The 21,422-nt window shown below is 42.9% G+C and overlaps 1 protein-coding gene across 1 annotated transcript; it reads left to right on the top strand.

Moving 5' to 3' along the window:
• Nucleotides 1–3,235: 3,235 nt before the first annotated feature.
• LOC135243294 (epithelial membrane protein 2-like) lies at nucleotides 3,236–20,971 on the top strand. Its single transcript, XM_064315023.1, has 5 exons — nucleotides 3,236–3,422; nucleotides 16,023–16,141; nucleotides 17,506–17,599; nucleotides 18,448–18,588; nucleotides 19,228–20,971. Exons 2-5 carry the CDS (start codon nucleotides 16,064–16,066, stop codon nucleotides 19,395–19,397), a joined length of 483 nt encoding a protein of 160 aa, XP_064171093.1. The 5' UTR covers nucleotides 3,236–3,422; nucleotides 16,023–16,063; the 3' UTR covers nucleotides 19,398–20,971.
• Nucleotides 20,972–21,422: the final 451 nt, after the last annotated feature.

Here is a 21,422-nt window from a genome sequence, read left to right as displayed (position 1 = left end):
CATCTGAAAATAATTTTATTCAGAATACTGGTGAAATTTAATGTCCATATTAAAATGTTTACATATGTCTAAATGGTTAAAAAGCATTTCAAATAATTAATTGAATTAGGTCTGAGTAAAATAGACTTATCTGAGCAGCAGTAAATACAAAAAAGGTTCAGTGAGACTCTCATAGACAGTCACAGTGCAACCAGAAATGTTAAAATCAACTTGACCATTATATAGCCTGACAATATACTTGGCACTACTGTCAAAATATCAGTTTTGAACAAAGTTCTGAGTTCACCCAGGCTAATGAAAATGACTATATCTGGTCTGAAGACAATTATAGATATTTTGAAAGATCCACACATCCAATTCCTTATAGACTGTAGTGGTGAGTGCCCAGCATCCACCCTGCAGCCAGTAAGGCTATCCTGTCCCTCGGTTACCACACTCTGCCACCAGACTGCACCACGTTACACTCCATCAAAGTTAACATGTAAACACTCCTGAAATATAAAGTGGGAGGTGAACAAAACTGCAAAGCCATTCACTTGTCAGAGATGGTGTGTCTGGCTGGCATTAAATAATGGAAATACATCCCTTAAGATGACAAACTAAAAATACTAAACGATACATGAATAATTATGAAATGGTAATTCATTCTTTTGTAATACCATATAGCTTCGTCTCATTTGTTTCGACTATAAAATGTGCATTTAATTTTTTTTTTTTTTTTGCATGTACCATAACACGCAATTGCATAGAAAACGCATGTAATACATAAAAAACTGACATGCAGTGTCATCAACAAAATATCGTGTACGACTATTCTTCTGAGTTTTGGCGGTATGTTTTAACAGAAGGATGCTTTCCCTCGTTTGGGCTCAGGTAATGCTGTGAACAAAGACGTGCATCTGATACCACCTGTGACTGAGAAGCAGAACCAGTTCGACAGATGTACCGCAGGATCTCGCGGCGAGTCGCGACTCTTTGTCTGATCGCGACGCCATTAGAACCAAGGGGCCAAAAGCATTAAACCACGTGCAGCGCGGCTTCACTTCAGTAGTCGCGTGGAAAATGAATGAGTACATGAAGGAGAGGCGGCGCCAACGCGTAAATCCTACAGCACGCATCAAAGTGTCTTTATATGCTACCCCTGTCACAGAGAAAGGAGAAAATGAGAATGTAACTACACTGTTGCGCGACCGCTTGTCTGGAATGTGTTTCATGAAATCGGACGTGTAATTTGTTAAATGTGAAGGTCAAGCTCACTGTTAATCAATCTAAGCAATATTGCGTGGCAAATGTGCATCTGCTGGGTCGTACTCTGGTCATTGTAGAGAAAATAGGTTACTGAAAATATATAATCGTACAGCAAGTTTAGAAAGAAAGGAATGATGGCAACGCAGCCAATGTGCCCAAACTGAATAGTGGATAGTAGCCTAAACGTTGCAGACTGGTCTGTTTGGTGCGTACATGTGGTCTTATGTGTCTGATGACCTTAATGTGGCCATTGAATTCATTCCCAAATCCCTGTCCACGCACCTGAATGTGTGTCCAGAACTGGGATTCTAACTGCACGCAGGTCGTTTTTTTACGGGGAATTACACAATCAGAACTTCAATACTGAAAAATAGGCTAACCACGAGTCTGTGACTTCTCGCATCCGCGATTACTTTTGCAGCGACTCATCTCGACCCGACTAGCCATTCAAAGTTTTATAAATAAGGAAGTAAATGCCACAATTCCTAATTTCATTATTCAAATAAACATAATTCAAAACAGTCGGAATCCGACAACAATAACGACGCATGTGGTTCTGGAAAGATCATTTACACGGTAAAATGCTGTGTTAATTGAACTTTAACATAGTAGACAACATATGCGTTCAATAGGGGCCATATAGGTTACTCTGTAGGAGTTAATTTAACACTGAACATTTACTTGTTGATATTGAAATTATATAGCTAATATAAATAAACAGAGTTGAAAATGACTGGCATGTTACTGTTGGTACGCGATTTAAGCTGCTTGATAGCCATTCATCACAGAGGCTAAGATTACAGTCCTCGCTGTAACAATACTGCATATCACTTCTGGGAGACAGAGGCCGTATAGCCTATCTTAGGGTTGTTTTTAAAAACCAATATAGTTTGGTCAACTGAACGCGCTAAGAAGGAAAAAAACACTCTTATCTGCGTCGGTCCCCAGGGCAATTGGAAACGGGGAGATGGGCGGAAAATTGTTTGCAGAAATGGATGGGCGTGCAGGAAATCGACAGACCCAAATGTGAGACTGCACGACATTAGATCCAACAGCGCATATAACTTCTCCGTTCTGTGTGGAAGAGGCGATTTGAGGGAGCGATACAATGTATGCGTCTGTTCTAAACACACACACAAGCGCCCGCGCGCGTTAACCGAGAAGATTGTAGATAGCTAACTTCAGATTTTGTAAGAGAAAACTTGCCACTGCCTAGCAGTCGGCGGTAGGATCGGTCCCCTTTTCTAACTTTTCAGGCTGTTCCACTGTCACCCTATTACTTTGAAATCTCTTTTTGTTTCTTTCATGTGGAAAAGAAAATCCGCTGGAGAATTCCGTTTTATATTGGACATTTATTGTGTCGAGTCACTGCACTGGCGCCTTCACTCCATTTGTGCCCTTTTAATCTTTATGAAACAACACACACATTCGCCAGTTTTTGATGCTGCAGGAAATACATACGACCTGGTGAAAAATGTCCCCTGAGAAAATCGGCATGTTAACAAAACATTCGTTAGCGCCATAATTGTGAGTCATTACATATTCCCAACACTCCAGTTGTCAACATATTTTGAATTGTATGAATATTTTCAAGCAGGGGGGCTGGGCGGTGCATGGTGTGAAATCTTCAGTGTTAGAATCCAACAGAGTTTACATGCGAATGAAAATTAAGCAAAGGTAGCAACTCTTTTCAGAGCTAAAATGTATTTCATCCAGTCGCCTACTTCAGTGTAAATCGTAAACAAAGCTAGTGTGCACCCGCCTATAGACCCAAAGATGCTAACCAGGCACATTACACTCCGCTGAAATGAATGTCGAATGTGCACAAATATATCAGACGCTGGCCGCTTCCCAATTACTACAGCCCTCCCACCTCATCCCTACCCCAAACAAAGTCCCCTTTTCCACTGGGTTTGGGGATGACAAGATGCAATAACCACATCTCTACTCGCTGTCCATCTCCGGTACAAGAAGTATCAAATTCCAAACCACACCCAATTTCAGTTCAGGGCTGTCGCCGGATTGAGAGGAGGAGCCCGCCGTTACACTTATCCCATTACTGCTACTACTGCTACGACCGAATCACGTTCGTACTGACATCATTCGGCCGCCACATCTGGCCCAAACTTAAAAATTTAAAGCCTTCTGAAAAACTCTTCGCGCTCTTTACAACTGTGAGTATCAAAATTTGTATCATATAAAACTTATGTCTTTTTGCGAATAGAATCGTGTCTATTACAAAAACGTAGGCTATATTTTAGGTTCAGCGAGGTAACTGTTAACTAATTAAAACAAACAAACAAAAAAAGTGGTTTGGCACGATGTGAACTTGGTAATGGTCGTTTACTGGAAGCCAGATAATTTAATTTCAACTCAATGAAGTACCAACGTCTACAATCAAAGGGGCGTTGTCTAGCGCATGTGTGTCTCTCGCGCCTTGAGTTTTCCTGAGTTTGCAAATTTTCCTGCTCTATGAGATTAGCAGTAATTATTGAACTACTCTGTAGCCTGTCCAACTTTTTGTGTTGAAATATATTGCGAATCCAGAAGTATGATGTACTTGGAGCCATTGTGTTCTGTACACAATAATCTGTTACAATTTCTATAATGTAGCCTATAGCATGTATTGTTGAGATTTATTTAAATTCAGTAGGACGTTGACCAATCCAACAAATATTTTGAAACCTTTTGTTTAATTGTGCTAGGGAAAGTCAAGACATTTAAACTTCCCCCTTTACGTTTCGTTTTCATTTTTTTTTTTTACAACGCCCCCCGCTGTCTACTGGTGGTACTAGGACGCTCGTTGTTCTTTTCGCTTCAAGTTTACCCATCCGCGTGTATTGAGTACACGCAGTGTACCACCAGCCTCGCTTGGGACTCGCTGTGTTCTTGGATTAGTTGGGCAGTCGTTTCAAGAAATAGTTGTGTACACTTATGCTTGGATAATGTAGCAACATTAATTATTCCAATGATGCTCTTATGCAGCCCTGTTATCATAATCATAAATGGTATTTTTATGAGTCTATCCTTTAAATGCTTGTAAAAATAGAATCGGGCGGACTGGAGTAACAATTTCAAGCCTCTACCTCGCGCGACGGACAGAACATGCTAATTTAACAGTTTATAGAATTCACTATTTATTCAATGCATGTCGAATGCATAGGCAAATCCCAAATTATCCAGGAATCATTTCCCCTAGTAGTAAGCTTTTCCTGCGCCACATTCCACCCTGTCGCTGAAGTTTGGGGGTGGGGAAAATTTTGAGCTTTCATGACTCGTAGCAGACTTCGGCGTAGTGGATTTCCGGAGGGCCGTCACGTCTGGAATTACAATACAAACAGAAACGAGGGGGATGTGATGAATCTGAGTTCCTGTAGCCTATTTTTACTCGGTCTTATACCTCGGTTTTAAAATAGTTGCGACTGAAGGGGAAAATAACAACGCAGGTTCTTTTTAAAAAGTTTTACCTAGGCTAAATGTTTTCCTCAATATTTTACTAAACATGCTATTTATGGGCGTTTAACCTGGATGTCGTATCATATCCCAGTAGTTGTTAAAAGTCGTCTAGGCGTTCAGGTGAAAACCCGGCTATATCCGAGTAAAACCTGAGATATATTGGTATAACGCAGTATTTTTATGTTAAAACATCTCTCAAACTAGATTTCCTTTCCTCTAGACGTCTAGATTCCGCCAGCGCTCCCACGTTTGGCGCCTTTTGTTTTTAAGGGCAGCTAGATGGATTAGTGGACTAATGGACTAGTCCTGAAGGCATCAAGTTGTCGTATGGTCTAGCCTATGCACCGATTCAGGCTAATATATATATATATATATATTTAAATAAAACTGTCCATTTGTGTCACACTTACGACCCGTAGGCTATCGCATTCTCGCTTGTGATTATTAATTGCGCACGCACACCCTGAACAGTTCTGAACAGCAATAAACGCTCTTGCAGGACGGATTTTGTATAAAAACGGGAACTCGGCAATTCGTGGACAAGATCCTTTAAACACGGCTTTAAAATTCAGCATTGTGCATACGGTTGAGACAAAAATGAGTCACCTTTCCAGAACTTAATTTTCGGTTCTGCACAAAAATTAAAGCGCGAAATCCCAGCAAAGGCCCAAATAAGAAGTTGTTCCACTTGATTAAGAAAGCAAATTTCACAGGACATAGCTCGTGGCTCTCCATTTTGCTGTATAGTAGAAATGTTGTTTTCCGACGTTTTGAGAGATAAGGGCCAACATGGTAACATTTGCTTCTGGGGTGTTCAGAGGATCAGTTCAATCAAAGTTTTAAGAGCCGCCGCTTTCTGTGGCGGGAGCAGAGCTCTACTGATGAATCTTTGCGGTTGTAAAACCAATGGAGAAACCACGGTGTTCAGTTCTAACTTACGGTTACCTTTATATTTTGTGTCAACAGCGACTAGACGTCCCAATTTGAAAGTGCAAGCTTGCGGTATTGTTGCAGCCCGTCGTAAATATCCAAATATTTGCGTCTGCGTTGCTTTCTGGGGTTTGGCGTGAGCTCGCTCTGTCTATGTACACACGCCCTCTTTACTGACCACTTTGTCTGATTCACAACAATTGTGAATAATATATAAACAATAACCACCAATAATGATTATACCCTGTAGTAAAAAATAATTATAAACCCGAAAATTCCATCAGAAATAATATTTTCTAGTATTTCCTAGTAAATATTTCCAAGTCTTCTGCACCAACCGCAACCAGTCGCTGTTTATTTTCTCTTTAAAGAAGGGATGCAAATGAAGCACATCTGTCTTTAATAAAAGGAATCAAAAGGTCATGGGAGTGTCTGTGTGTGTGTGTTTAAGTGTGTGGGCGGGGTGGCGGGTGCGTTTTAGTGTGTCAGTGCGTCTGAGAGTTTGATGGAGTCGGGTGCGTTTAAAATCTGGAGTTAGAAGATTTTTGGCGGGTTAGTACGGTCCTGGGAGCAAGACAATGTATCGCAGATGTCTCATGGCTGGTTTGCTGGAGTGAAAATGCTTGAAGGTGAAATTTCTCGAGCGATGCCTAGCCTGCAGTTGGCTGAGCCCTGGGCCACGTGGAGCGCAAATACCCAGGGGGTTCTCCTCGTAACATACCGCCAAGATCAAAAAGCTCTCTCTCTCTCTCTCTCTCTCTCTCTCTCTCTCTCTCTCTCTCTCTCTCTCTCTCTCTCTCTCTATCTCTCTCTCTCACACACAAACACACACACATACACACACTCACAGATGTGCACACACAAACAAACATGCACGCACACACGCGCACACACATACACTCACATACGTGGACACACACAAATGCGCACACACACACACACACACACACTCACAGATGCACACACGCACACACACACACAGAGGTGCATACACACACACTCACGCACCCACACACATCCAACCCTAGCAGGCACATATGGCTTTGACATTAGGAGCTCTATAAACAGAGGCAGTTGGTGCTTGGAGGCAATATGGTGTGTAAATCTGGTATCTGTGTGAGGAGGCAAAACAAAGAAATCTCTGCGATAAAGCCTGTGGCAGCTGACATGAAGCAAAACAAGTCTAGAAATGAGGAGAGGCATCTGCCTTACGCTCGCTGTCTTTTTTCATTCACTTTCTGCAAAGTTCAGCTTCCTGAGAAAGTTCAGCTTCCTACTCTTTGTTTTTTTTTTTTTTTTGAAAGGGCGGTCTAAAAGCCATATGCACTGCTGGGTAGGGTCATGCTCTCATCGGAGTTCAGTGTGAATTTTTGTTAGGATGGCTAGCCTTATTTTACAGAGGGATGAAGTATTTCATTTTAATCAGACATAAGCATGTGTACCCTCATTTCACAACAGTGCAAAGCGCGAATGAAGTGCTTTGAGCTTTACATGTGAAAGCATGAAGTGTTTAATAGGAGCGAGAATGTTTTAATATCTTTGTGCAAATTTGTTTCCATACAAAAACAAACAAAAAAAGTGGAAAAAAAAACAGGAAAAAAAATTGTAACTGATGCATCTGAATTGTTGAAAAGGCCCCTAAAATTGGAGAAATGATACGCTGGAGAGAGAGAAAGAAATGAAGGGAGGGAAGGAAGAGAAAAAGACCCCTCTCTCTCTCTCTCTCTCTCTCTCTCTCATTACGGGGTCTTGTAATTCACGTCACCTGTGGCATTCTACACCTGCAGCAGCTGAGCGAGCCCACTTTGGGACAGACCCTCTGATGTTTAACATTTCAACAGCAGCTTGTGCCAGACAGAAAGATGAAAGGCTGTAGATGCTTAGCAGGGAAGAAAAGGGCCTTTCAACACAGTTGGGCTGAAGAGGAGGAGGGAAGAAGGAGATTTTCTTGTACTTGAGGTGAGGGAGTAAAACTCACTGCAACCCCCCCCCCCCCCCCCCCCCCCCCCCAAAAAAAAAAAAAACAGATTCAGGTTAGCCTTTGCTCTGTAAAAGATATATTTCCAATAAGCTAGAAATGATAACCTGCGAGGCACTGGTATTTAACTGGACAATGTTCACACTACGACTTCCATCCAGAGGAACTGATAAAAGCAAAACATACTTTTAACAGAGTAGGGCTGAGTGACAGGTGAAGGCATTTCTTATGAAGGTAAAGAGTAGCCCCCCCCCCCCCTTCCCCCCCACCCCGGAGAATAAGTTACACAAATGCATGTCCTATTAGAAGCATAATTGTAGTGTTGCATAGTATTCCATTTTTCTGTGAATCGAAGGCTTGGAAAAGCTTGGGATCCCCTGACCCCAACCTCAGAGTCCTTCTGAGAGAGCGGTTTTTGGGTTTGCAATAATTGCCTGTCTCAGGTGTCTTTTGTTTGGTTCATCCGCATTCTATGGAGCGAAGTGTGAGGAGTCATTTTCTGTTTTAGCATTGTCCTACAGAACGCTCGAATCCTTCCTCTGGGTGTGGCTTATCTTTCCGGGCGGCGTGTACCCAAAACAGCGCTTTGTTTGGTCCATTGTTTTAAAACACGGACCTGGACATCTGCCAGGGAAGAGCCGGGCTTTTGTGTTTTCTCCAAAAATAAGCCCTGGATCTGCTTTGTTGAGCATAAACACAAAAGTCGGGCTGAACTATTGCGGCACTTTTGAGGGGGGGGGGGGGGGGACATTTCGGCCAACCGATTAAAAAAAGTTCTCCACATTCCTCTGCAGGAGCCAGCCAGCCTGAGCCATTCTTTCTCTCTGCTGGAATAACTGTGGCTCAGATTTGTTCCTCGTTTATCTGCCAACTCAGCCGCAAGAAGGCTTGTCATTTGGGAAAAAAAACGAGAATAATGCTTGCGTGATTATAATAGCAACGTGTAAATGTGAAAGTCTGACCTCAGGTCAGGCGCCCACGTTCGCTCCTGCCAATGAACAGGCCCTTTGTTTTGTGTTTGACTCTGAGGCGGACTCTGCGCTTTGTAAACACAGGAAGTAGAATGTTTTTTTTTTTTTTTCTTCAGAAGCAACCAGTAGAGGGACAGGTTAAAACCAGCACCTTCTATCACTCTGTGGCCATTTGTTTTTAGTGCAAGAGCTGGATTTGTGTGGGACACATACAAATAATTTCTCATGTCTAGTGCCTAAAATTAGTTAAAAATCAAGGTCATTCTGAAATTGCAGAGGTGTGTTGGATTGCCAAGTTTTATTAAAGCCAGGCTGTGGCTTACAGCAATCAGACCAGGTGCTTCTGGATCGCTTGTGGGTTATGACAGCTTCCTCATTTTTGAAAGGTTTTATTGCGGTAAACTTCACAGTACAGGCCAAATACATTAGGTGACCAGAAGAAAAAAAAAAAAAAACTTTAGGCAGAGAAAAATTCAGTTAATATGTGCACATTTATTGAATAACAAACCAAAGTACAAATTGCCTCTCGCCCAATGCACGCTGGGATAGGCTCTAGCACCCCCCCGCGACCCTGCTCATGATAAGCAGGTATAAATAATGGATGGATGGAAACCAAAGTACAAATATTTTTTTTCGATTTCTACCTACAATAACACAAAAAGATAACTTTTACATAAAAGTACTCTTAGAAACGACTATCTAAGATTCTTATGAAGTAAAACTAATATTTTTGTGTTATTGTCGGTAGAAATAGAACAAAATTCTACTTTGTTATTCAATAAATGCATATATATTATGAAACACCACAGGTGGCCTAATACTTTTGGCCTGTACTGTATATATACCCTTACAGAGGAAGCCAAAATCAACAATGGCAAAGAGCACTTGACAGCAGATATCCCTAGCATAACAAGCCAAAGCTGCTACAGACGTCTGGTTGAATAGATATTATGCTTTCATGTGCTTTCTAGAAACCACAAAAAAGTGTTCATTCATGTTTAAGTTGATTTACTGCCTACTTACTTACTTTTTCAACCAGCTATCATTTTTTCTCAGCATCAAACATTACTGACCAAACTTGCTGATGACATTTTCCAACATGTTCCTAAATACAGAGTAAACACGTAAGGGCAACATTCAGGGAGAGCTTGTGGATATTATCTTTTCTTATTCCTGCTTGTCAATCAACCATATTTGAGGTATGACCCCCCCCCCCCCCACCAAAGTGCTGATCTTAATTTTAAACTGATGATCTTAGTTTACAGTCTGCAGTTATGGATTTGTATGTCCATGTTCATAACCCAGAACAGCACCAGGTCCATCACAGGACAGTGAAGCTTCATTAATCCCTTCATTGGTCAGCTTTAAACCAATCCTGAGGCAGCAAGGCTTAATGAACCACAATATTGCACACCGATCAGGGACAGCAAGGCAATTGGGTAGCTCCGCCCACTGTGGAGTTCATGAAATGTCACTCAGCTGTCATTGCACTAAACCGGTGCAACTTGTTACTTCCCTCTCAAAAAAGCACCAGGCAAAATACGACACCCCTGGGAAGTATGGCAAAAAGCTCAGTGCAGTGCCTTGCCGATCGATGGTGGCAACACAGCGTCTTTTCCATAAGCTGCGTGCACTGAAACTGAACTGGGATTGTGCTGTGTGCTGGACATTTTTATAGGGCCCACTGCCTGGTTGTCCTCCAGAAACCCTATAAAAGCTGTTGTTTCGGTGCACAGACACAAGCGCTCTGTCTCTCTCTTCCTGTGGGGCTTGTAAATCGGAAGTCTGCAGGTCTGATCCCCGAATTTGCTGCAGTGCCATTGCGTCAGGTGATTAATGCAAACTGCTACTGCAAATGTTGCTATGCACTCAATGAACTGACAATATGTCCGATTTTAGCTCTTAAGTCATCTTTGATTTATCAACAAATAAACAACAAAGCAATACAGGCAAAATACCTTATCTCAAGGGTACAGAAGCCCAATTGAGGTACCAGCTCCAGATCCATTACGTTTATTGACGTTAACTTTGTGATCATTCCTTCTGCATTTGACTACAATGATGTGCGTTCACTGTGCTCTTTAAATACATCTGCTTTAGATTAACATCGTGCAATTTCTGAGGTTTCAAAAAAGGCTGCTAGATAGCTGCTTCAACACATTTATAAAACAAAGATGGGGAATATTACTGCAGCCTACTTTTCTCTTCGCTTCGCCACCTCTTTGACTGCGTTTCAGTTTTGTGGAGACGCTTCTTTCGTGAAAGACTGCAGCACCAGCGCTTCAGGCTGTGAGGCGTTTGTGTGTGAACTGAACGCGTAAAGCTCGGCCTCGCGGTCTCCGCGGCGACGACGTTGGCATTAACTGCGTGAGCCACACAGACGGCCTCGCTGCGCGCTGACACTGCGGTTCGGGGAAGGCTGTCGTTGCGCACCGTCTGCATGCCTGTGCGCTGCGTTGCAGCCAGGGGATTACCCAGCAGGCCCCCGGCGGGACGGTCGCGGTGACCGTCTGGCGCAGGTTCAAGTTCGAAGGCGGTGAATGTCCCGGGGCCAGTACCGCAGCGCATCCAGTCCTCTCTCTCCGAACGGGCACAGCTCATGAGTCAGAGGGTAAGGGCAGCGCTCCAGAGATAACTAAATTGAATGTCGTTGTTTGCGTACGCTACTTTCTAAAGCAGGATTCTGTACAGCTGAAGTAGCAGAGCTGCCCAACTTGTGAACCTTGGTGGCATATATTTGCATGCAAATTTACCTGTCTGTCTCAAATGCGATGCTGACCTTCCTCTCTTTGTCAGCATAGAAGCACGATATAACATACATGCATTTTCCTCATGGCTACCTGGACAACTGATGCACATACCTGAAGGAAAACCTGAACACAATGATACGACACAAGGAAATGACAGCAGTCAATCATTCCCCGCCTGCAGCGTTTTTCTATATCTGAAGTAATTGGGCGTGGACATATCTGGAGGTGTGTTTTTCTGGAAGAAAGGGGGGGGGGAAACGTCAAAACTGAAGCCCGAGTCAGGGCTCCCCCCCCAAAATGTTCTGGGAAAACCGGAAAAAGGGTTCAGATCCGGAGAATAAAACCCACCGCAAAGAGCCCACAGCAATTAATTTGCTAATAAGGTTTCAGCGTGGCCCTGGGCTTCTGGGAGGCTCAGCGTGGCCCTGGGCTTCTGGGAGGCGCGGCTGTCATTACCCAACCGCAGGACTTCAGATAGCAGGGGCCTTACCGCACTGCCTAATCCTGCCATTCTCCAAGACAAATGCTCCAAATGTTTTCATACTCCACCACGCATTCATTTTAACAGGCCCCCCCAACCCCCGCTTCCGTTAAGGACCGATCTAATGGCCCCTTCCCCACCCTTTAAAAAAACTGACCAGGTGCAACACAGATGTTAACACAGCTAAAAACGATGACAAGGAGCTGTGATGATGTATGGTGTTTAGCTTTATGCATTCTTTTTTAACAATTTTATTAGCCTAAAGGCATGGCCGTACCCCTGAAAATGTATCAGTACTTTTAATACATTTCTTTTTTTTTTTCTAGGACAGGGCCTATAGATTTCAAAAGCAATCACAGGGACAGAATTTAGCACGCTGCATTAAAGATGGAGATTCATGAACACCACTTGCCTTCCCTCACAGAGCTGGCATAGGGGACCGTTTAAATGGAAGTTCAGTTACCAGTAGGTGTCTGATGTTATGACAAGGTATTACACGCATTAGATATTTTGATGTACATTGCAGCCCACAATGGAAGCCTTTGTGCAGTGTCTCCTTATGAAATGCTTTGAATTATTATGCGTTGGTAGTCCATACAGCAGTATGTTTGTATGTTATATGGAAATGGGGGGGGGGGGGGCAGTCTGCATACAGCTGTTGCATTGGCTGTGACAGAGATGTACAGATGCTGAATGTGATTTCACTGTGGCCCTGTGAGAACTACAATAGATTGGTTGTCTTGGGAAAAACCCTTCAGGATATGATATATCACTAGGAGTAAATGCTGCTAACATGCCAACATTTTCATGGGAGTTGGTGTAGTTATTTATGTGCGTGCTGTGTATGCATGCATGTGTGTGTGTGTGTGTGTGTGTGTGTGTGTGTGAGAAAGAGGGGGTCTGATTGAGTCTGCGCCTTAATTCTAGTCTCCGTTCACATCCAAAAGACCTCTTAAGTGAGAGTGCTGACTTCCCATTTAGAAAAAACCCAGAGATCTTGTAATGTTTTTAAACACCTCGAATGCACTGCACATATTAGGAAATAATATTTCTAATAATTGATGATTAAAGGTGCACACTAGTGCATATGTCATACAGTATTTTATAAAACTGCATATAGAGTATCTGAAAGTCTGTTTTTCTAAATATAGCAAAAATACATTCAAGCTTTGTGATTATGTTTTATATTTACTATTTTAACAAATGTTGGCATTTTACATTTCCAAAAGGAAGTCTTTACTCCAAGACTAGACCTATTTTGCATTCTCCAGCATCTACTTTATATATTGAAAAAATGGCCATTTTAGCTCTTGATTAAGCTCACGGCGACATGGGCTCCCCTCCTCTAAATCAGTGGATGCGTGTTGAGTCTTCTGGCACAAAATGGCTGCTGTGAATTGGCCGAATGGGAGCAGGACTTTGATGGAGGGCGAAGCGAGCTCACCCTGCCCACTTTACTATAATGCACTTGCAAGATGCAAGATGAAATATAAATGCAATGCTTTATTATTTATTATTATGGCTTCTCGTCAAACTGCTTGAACTATTGCTAAACTGTTTCAACTTTGCTGAAAGCCTACTAAGAATTTTCTAATTCAGCAAAGATGTTGCATTGGCTGTGACGGAGATGTACTGATGCTGAATGTGATTTCACTGTGGCCCTGTGGGAACTACAATAGATTGCTTGCTTACCTGGTTAAATAAAGGTTAAATAAATAAATAAATAAATAAAGATGTTCTATCTGCTCACAGGGAATTTTGAACCTAGATTTTAAAAAGGCAGTTTTGGGGTGTCTGTAGATGAATACCTGGTCTGTACATAGATTATCTTGGCACGAAAACTTGTAGAAACAAAGCCATGGCTTAGCCCAAAATGTCCTCTAAAGTTCATCAACTTGGTTTTTACTATAATGTCCAACTAAACACCTCCATGCTCCTAGAACAAAAATGTAAAATATTTTGCATGTACTGCATCTTCCAACAACCCCTGCCCTCCAACCACCACAAAAAAGTAAACCCTTAAAATGAGTTTAACACTGCCACTAGATTATCATGTTAATGTGCAAACTACTGGTAGGAGGCCCTGGTGCCCTTTCACAAAACATCACCGGATAATTACCCTCCTCTACACATCTTCCTACACCATTTTTCTCACTCTGTCTCTTTCTTTCCCTGTCGGTCCCTCTCTCTTTCTCTCCGTCCCTCACTCTCTATCTCTCCCGGTCCCTTTGTCCCTTTCCCTCCATTGCTCTCCGCCTCTCTTCCTCCCCCATTCTCCTTCTCTCGCTCCCTCTCTCAGCAAAGGGAAAAGGAGGGAGCAGTGAAATGAAAACCATATGTGCGACGGGACTGCTGCTCTCCGTGCCCCGCCCCTCCCCCCTTTCACACGTTCGGACCCAGCTGCAGCGCCGCGGCTGCGTATCCTCCCAGAGCGGAGACAGACTTCCTGCCGGGGCCTGGCCCCGCCCAGCGGCCCCGCCCCCACAGCTCCGCTCCTGCTGGCCTCCAAACCACCGCCCATTTGCCGCCCCTCACTGCCGCTTAACTGGCCGTGTGGGGGATGTGGAAGGGATCGCATGTGTGATTTTCTATGGGGGCGTTCCGTGTTGTTTCTCAATCCGCTCTGGCCCAGTGAAGGACAGCAGGATTTGTTCCATACGCGAGCTGCACTAGGGACTGGAGAGTGGCAGCTGCAATGAGCTGACAGCAAAACATAGCGATCGGTTCCTGGGCTGAGAGTCGAGCCGACGCACCCCAGACTGTGCGTTCCGTGTGGACGCTCAAATTCCTGCAACTACCAATTACAACAGATCAATCGTCTGTCTCCCATCCCGGGAAAAATCTGCCCGAGTGATGCGTTTCACGTCATCGGGGTAGCCACGCCCACTATCAAAGCCAGTAATTCCCAAAAAAGTGTGTTTTGGATGCAGGACGAGTAGGATATACCTGCAAAAATTGTACCACTGTCCAAATACGTAAGCACTGCAGTTATGCACTGTATACTATACGTATATAAGCATGTATATATATAAGCGAAGGATGAGAAAAGTCTTCTGGCTCTGCCCCCTGCTTTGGCTGTACACACAGCCACCCATGAGTGAGCTGAGAGGATTGAACCACAGTAGACCTTATGTTCACATCTGCTATTTGCTTTTCATATTGCTAAACCTCCAAAGTAAACAAAGACATTCTGCATCTTTCTCCCACTTTCATCATTAAGTGCTCTGGGGCCTGTGGGTAAGAATATGTTTCTTTGGCTTCAGAATCGTCTAACTCCTCCAGTCTCACACGCACACACTGTACGGTATATACCCACATGTGTGTGTGAGCACACACACAAACATCCAGGAACACACCCAAGCCCCACACACATTTTCGCACGTAAAATTGTGACAGTTCTCATATAAAATGCATTTGATTTCATAAGCAATAAAGCGGTAAATCACACTGACTCCTGCCTGGACTTTCTCAGAGAAGCATTGAAAAATTGACCTGGAATACTCCAGCTGTCCTTTGTGTGTCTTGGCCTAGTGAGATTGGCACAGACTCTGTTTAAGGGTCAGAACCTCCAGGGCATTGCAGAACTTGCAGGAACACTTGCAATCACAGCAAGTGAGTTTCCTGATTTAGAAGTGCTTGATGATAGAATGGCAGGAAAACTACCCGGGACAGCTGAGAGGGGTCGACTTTGGGCAGTGTTGGTCAGAACCGAGGCTGGAGAGACAGGAGAGGGAATCCTGTTATTCTGTGAGAGGGAGCGTGCGCCTCTGGGACTGTCCCAGGCCAGCCTGACGAATGACACCACGCTTCCATGTTTGTTTCGTGATGGCGCCCAATAAAAACAGAGCTCTGAAAACATTCACCGTGATAGGTTGCACAGTGACAATGACACATTTTTTATGTTTTTTTTTAATCAGTGACTACAGTCCTACCAAGGAATTTTATCCTGTGGTTACAGTAAATTCAGAAAGTATTCCAGAATGCGAGCAGTTGAACCCTATTTTGGCCTTTTAAAATGGCTCCATGTCATGAAATGTTTCATTTAAACTGCGTTGGGGGGGCAGGGGGGTTAAGGTTGGGGCCTGTGAATATGCACACGGAGTAAAAGATGATTGTTATAATGTGCATTCGCTTTCATCTTATGATGACGCAGACAGCTGAACACTGTGCTCTGCACTGACACTGCACTGTGTGTCTTTTCTTTTCAGATTCAGACTTCCTCCTGCAGGCTTCCTCCTATCTGTCCACCATGTTGGTAATCCTGGCCTTCATCATCCTTTTCCACATAATCTCCGCCACGCTACTCTTCATATCAACAATAAACAATGTGAGTGGACTAAGGCTTCCCTTAACCTCCCAGTATGAAATGGACCTTCATGACAATAGTGCTGTGGACTGTTGTCATTTACCTTGAACCAATCATCACTTTTCTTCACAAACACGGTTTGGCAAGATGGTTTTGCTGATTGCTTGACTCACCAAACTGTGTTTGTGGAAACAAAAAGCTAACAACTACGTTTAATTTTGGGTTAAAATTAAGGATAGCGTCAACAATCCAAGCCCTGTTTTTTTTCTAGACTATATAGACAGCAGTTGAGAACACTATGCAACTGTAATTTTGAGACCTTTAATGAATCTGCTCAACCATCTCAGCCATTACATGCTGAATAGATTACAATGCCCTTCAGAAGTATTGGCAGCCTGATATGAACAAAAATTCTAGAATTGGGTTTATTTCTGCATGACCACCCCTCTGTTTATGATGATTCAGCTCTGGTGTGTGTGGGGGGAAAGCTGTATTTTTTCTCACCAGACCATACAACAGTCCCTGTCAAAGTCGCAATGGTGTTTGGCAAGCTGGAAGCACTTACATTTGTGGTTTAATGACAGCCTCTTCTGTCTTCTGGCAGGCCGTTGTAATTGCTTGTTGGCATGGAGGTGCTGTCTAATTGTAGTTTTGGAGATTTGGTGACCCCAAGATGCAGCTGACTTCTGCAGTTCTCCAACTGTGATCCGTGGTGAATTATTTGGCTCTTGAGCTGTCGTCCTCACTGCGTGCGGTGGCAAATTTTAAATACTTTAATCCTCTTCCAGGCAGGTTCATCACAGCCCCAGGTGTTTTAATCTTCCTAATTATTGCCTTAATAGAGGAGATGGGTATTTTCAGGCATGTAGCCATTTTTGTTGTGATCATTTGCTGATTTATGAAGGCCTTTTTTGTGGCTCGTGTGTCACCTCATATATATACCCCTGTGAAACAGGAAGTCATGAAGGCCACAGAAGAGTTCCTAAAGACTCACATTAACTTAAAGTCAAATATAAATGGCAATATACTCCTGTTAGATTATTTGAGAAAATACTTATTTCTTGATGTAGAAAACTGTTTTATGTAAATGGGGTTTTATCTGTGGCAATCTGCTGGCCAAATTACACTTCTTAAATTCAGACAAAAACAAATTCCACAGTAAGCAATGACAATTGCTATGCTGCCAATGCAAGGGTGTCCTTGCAAATCAAAGTAGTGTGTTCACTGACTGCAGAGAGCACAGAACACAGAACTGACCCAATAAACACCAGCTGTTGGCACTGAGTGTGAGAAGTGATTGCTGATAAAGCTGATGAATGCCTGTTTCTTTTTGCCTCATCAGAATTGTGCAATTATTACACTCCATTGTTTGTTTCTTTTTTCAGGCTTGGTGGATACACGAAAATATCTACACTGACTTATGGATGACCTGCAATGGTACATGCTTTGCGATAGAGAACGGCGAAAGCGCTGCGGCAGGTAAACCTCACACAGTCAGCCCAGTCATGCCTGTGTTTTATACTTATTTTTGTGTGTAGTTGGACCAGCCGAGCTATTTCTAAACCCTCGGCACCGTCCATCAGAACCCCTTCCCTGGAGCACTACTTTCTCCTTCAACCACCACTTGGCGCCTTGTTAAATTGCACTCGACTTCATTACCTTTCACCTGTTCGGTGGCTGAGTCCCTGAAGATCGTGGCCACTTCACTGAGCAGCGGCTCCCTTGCTGCGGTCGAGTGGCCCACGGTGAGGCTCCATAACGACATAGCGCAGGAGTGGGGAAACTGTTCCTGCAGGGCTGCATGCATTTTTATTTCTCTACAGTTACCCTGGGCCAATGAGGTAATGAGCTTTATACAGTAACGCTGGCTCACTCATAGATTAGACCGCAGTAAAATGTTTCACAAAGGGACAGAAGAACAGTCTTTAGCTGTCATTCATGAGCTTATCAGCAAATGGAGTTGAAATGTCAGATCACATTGGAAATTGGGGTAATTAAATAAGAGCATAAACTGGCAACAAATCCTGACAAGGATACAGCTCTCCTTGCCTACTCCTGCTTTAAGGTTTCTTACAATTGAACAGGGCTGTAATGGTTCTGGCAATTCCATCTTTAGATATAGTACAGTACAGTACACAGTACAGCCTCCAGAGATTATGGAATATCATTAAGGTGTGATTGCGTGCAGCCACCAATGGTTACAACAACTGGATTGTTCCTCTGCCTGATCTGTGGGAACCACTATCCAATCCAGGTATTAAAGATATTGGCATCAATTGACCCTTACAAATAAAAGAGCTCAAAGTGCATTATTCTACCCCTTGCAGGCTACCTCCAGGCTGTCCAGGCAACCATGATCCTGGCCACCATTTTGTGCTGCGTGGGGTTCTTCGTGTTCATCCTGCAGCTCTTCCGTCTCAATCAGGGAGAGAGATTTGTCTTCACAGCCGTCATCCAGCTCCTGTCCTGTGAGTTTCAACCATTTCCTCCCACAATACACCTGTCCAGTCTGAGGACTGAGTATCTTTTTAAAAAGGATTTAAAAACTATTATTTCCCAAGAAATTCAATTCACCTGTACTTAAAAAAAATAATAAAAAAAAACGAGTAAGAAATGACAGTATTTCTAATCTGCTGAGCCAGCATTATGAGTTGGGTGGTATCTGGGAAAAAAACATGGACATTCCTAACTCCCAACTCAAAGTTGGACACAAAACACAAAAAAGAACAACTGGGTCAGACCTGAAGTATTTTGAATGAATTGGGGCTTCATTTCTGAAGACAACCACATGGAAGTGTAGAACTTGATACGCTGTGCAAACAGGCGCCGACTGATTCATTCCAGTTTGGTTTTTGTGCGTGGGGGACATTTAGAGAACATAACCAAGATTGCAGGTTAAAGTCCCATGTGGGCCAGATCCGTTACACCCTTGAGCGAGGCGATTAATCTCACTTACTTAAAATATCCAGCTATATAAACTGATACTACAAAGCAGCACAGTACTCTGGATAAGGCTGTCAAGCTAAGAATGATGTATTGTTTACCTTGGACCAACTGCCATTTCTCCCCCCCACCCCACCCTACCCCACCCCACCCCACCCCACCAGCACTCTGCGTTATGGTTGGAGCGTCGATCTACACCGCTCAGCATGAAAGCTTCCAGAAGGCGAACCTGAGGAAGGGGAACTTCGGCTACTCCTTCGTCCTGGCCTGGATCGCCTTTCCGCTGACGCTGATCAGCGGGCTGATGTATTTAATCCTGAGGAAACGCAGATAATGCGCAACGCATCCACCTCACCCGACGGCCCGCCGCCGCAGCATGCAGCTGCAGCATGCAGCCTGCAGCTGCAGCCTGCACGCGCCACGGCCAAGGGAATATATTTTGTATATACTCATTTTTTTATGTATAGTGAAAAAAAAAAAGCCAAAATAAACATTACTAGGAAAATTAAAAAAACAAACAAAAAAAAAAAAACATTAACTAGAATTGTAGCTACTAGAAACTTTTGGTATTAAACTAGGCGTGATATTGTATGTAGGATTTTAACCCTTTTTTGTTTTAAATATATCATTTAGCCGAATTTCTTGGTGAAAAACGTGTTATGCTGTGACTTAAAGGCTCACAAGCTGGGCATAGGTGAAGTAAACTTGAAAATGAACACATGCAAACGTGTTACAGTAGGAGGTCTCACTGATAAAACAACGAAGGAAAAAAATAATATTTATTGTTAAATCCACTGGATGGTTGTTGCATTTTGAAGTATTAGACCTGGGCATTCCAAGTAGTTAAATCTTCCCGTGGACATGTTCGTGTTCAAATGCTGCCTTCGGCTGTTCTCTGGAGGAACATCAGTGGTAACTGTACAAATGCCATTTAACGCGCATGGAATTGGAGCTCGAAATGAATTCAGTATGAATGTCTTTTTTTTTCCTAGGGGAAAGTAGTCATTTGAAAATTGAGGTAGGGAAAGTTTAGCTCACAGATCAAGCTGACGGTAAGTCACTGGCTTCCGTGCTGATTTTAGATACAGTCAAAATGTCCGATCAAACACTTTCCCAGAGTTTCAGTTTCTCATAGAACCACCCTAAGTGCCTTATCACTGCCCCCGCTTGTTCTGCTCCCCTCCATCAATCAACAGGGACCGGAAAAGTGACTGTATGAAGCACACAAAGTATATGTATGAAGTACACTATAGCAAGACTGTCCAAAACCGCCATAGACCTGATCTGAAGAAACATCAAAGGAAATATGAGTGCTGCATTAACAGTTAAAATGCTAAAACACAAATTAAACTGCAAGCACTCCCACAGACGCTCAGCGCTAGGTCTTAGCTGAATGTTAATTTCTTCCCCCCCAATAAGAGCTTAAAGTGGGATTTAAAATCTGTAGTATATGCAGGCCAGACCATTTCAGAATGCGGTGGAGCTGGTTCAGAAGTACCTCTCTGATTGCATTTGTGTCCACTTTTCATTTCTGGCATTAAAATACCACACAACTGTATCATTCACTCCAGCTTGCTCCTTTTATTGCTCTCCTAAAATCAGACGAGTGAAAGGGCCTTTTTCAGAGGTTCATATTTTTATGTCATGTGAGAAAATGATATCAAAGTTACTGTAGAAGTATTTCGGGTTGAACGTTGTTTAAAACTTTACAAAGCCTTTTGCTTTGGACAGTCAAAATGGAAAAACTGTTTAAAGCCACAGCTTCGCTTCAATGAGAACACCAAAATGTTTGGGATTCTCTCAGCATTTGGAGTTTTTTTTTTCATGTATTCTAGTTTTTGTAAGCCCTGTGAAGGTTAAAAAAAAATCTGAATTTTTGAGGACAAAATAAAAGTTCAGTTGTATTTATTTGCAGACTTGTGGACTGTCTTGCTCCAGATGTTTGAGTCAATATTTTAATTTCTAAATAACCTAAATCACACCACAATATGCAGATTAGTGACATGGGGAATGTAGTTCCACATCGGGTGGAACTACAATGAGGTATCAATCACAGACTTGTTTGAACTAGTGAATCTTTATGTACAGTATATGAATATAACATCCCTGAGGCAAACATCTACAGGTATGTCATATATATATAACATCCGTATGTGTCTGAGCATAGCCTGCATACAGTAAACACGTGTCTACATGAATATAAACTTCATGCGACACTCCAATGCATGTACACGTGAAGATAAAACCCATATATTAAATGTAAATGTACAATACAAATCCCAATGCTTTCAACCCCATGGATTTTATTTCAGTCTTAATACAAAAAGGCACCAAATAAAACGTTCAAAAATGGTACATA

Source organism: Anguilla rostrata, chromosome 17 (assembly GCF_018555375.3).
Source record: "Anguilla rostrata isolate EN2019 chromosome 17, ASM1855537v3, whole genome shotgun sequence".
Classification (NCBI taxonomy): domain Eukaryota; kingdom Metazoa; phylum Chordata; class Actinopteri; order Anguilliformes; family Anguillidae; genus Anguilla; species Anguilla rostrata.
Note: the sequence above shows the minus strand (reverse complement) of the source record. Positions and strands in the feature narration are given on the sequence as shown.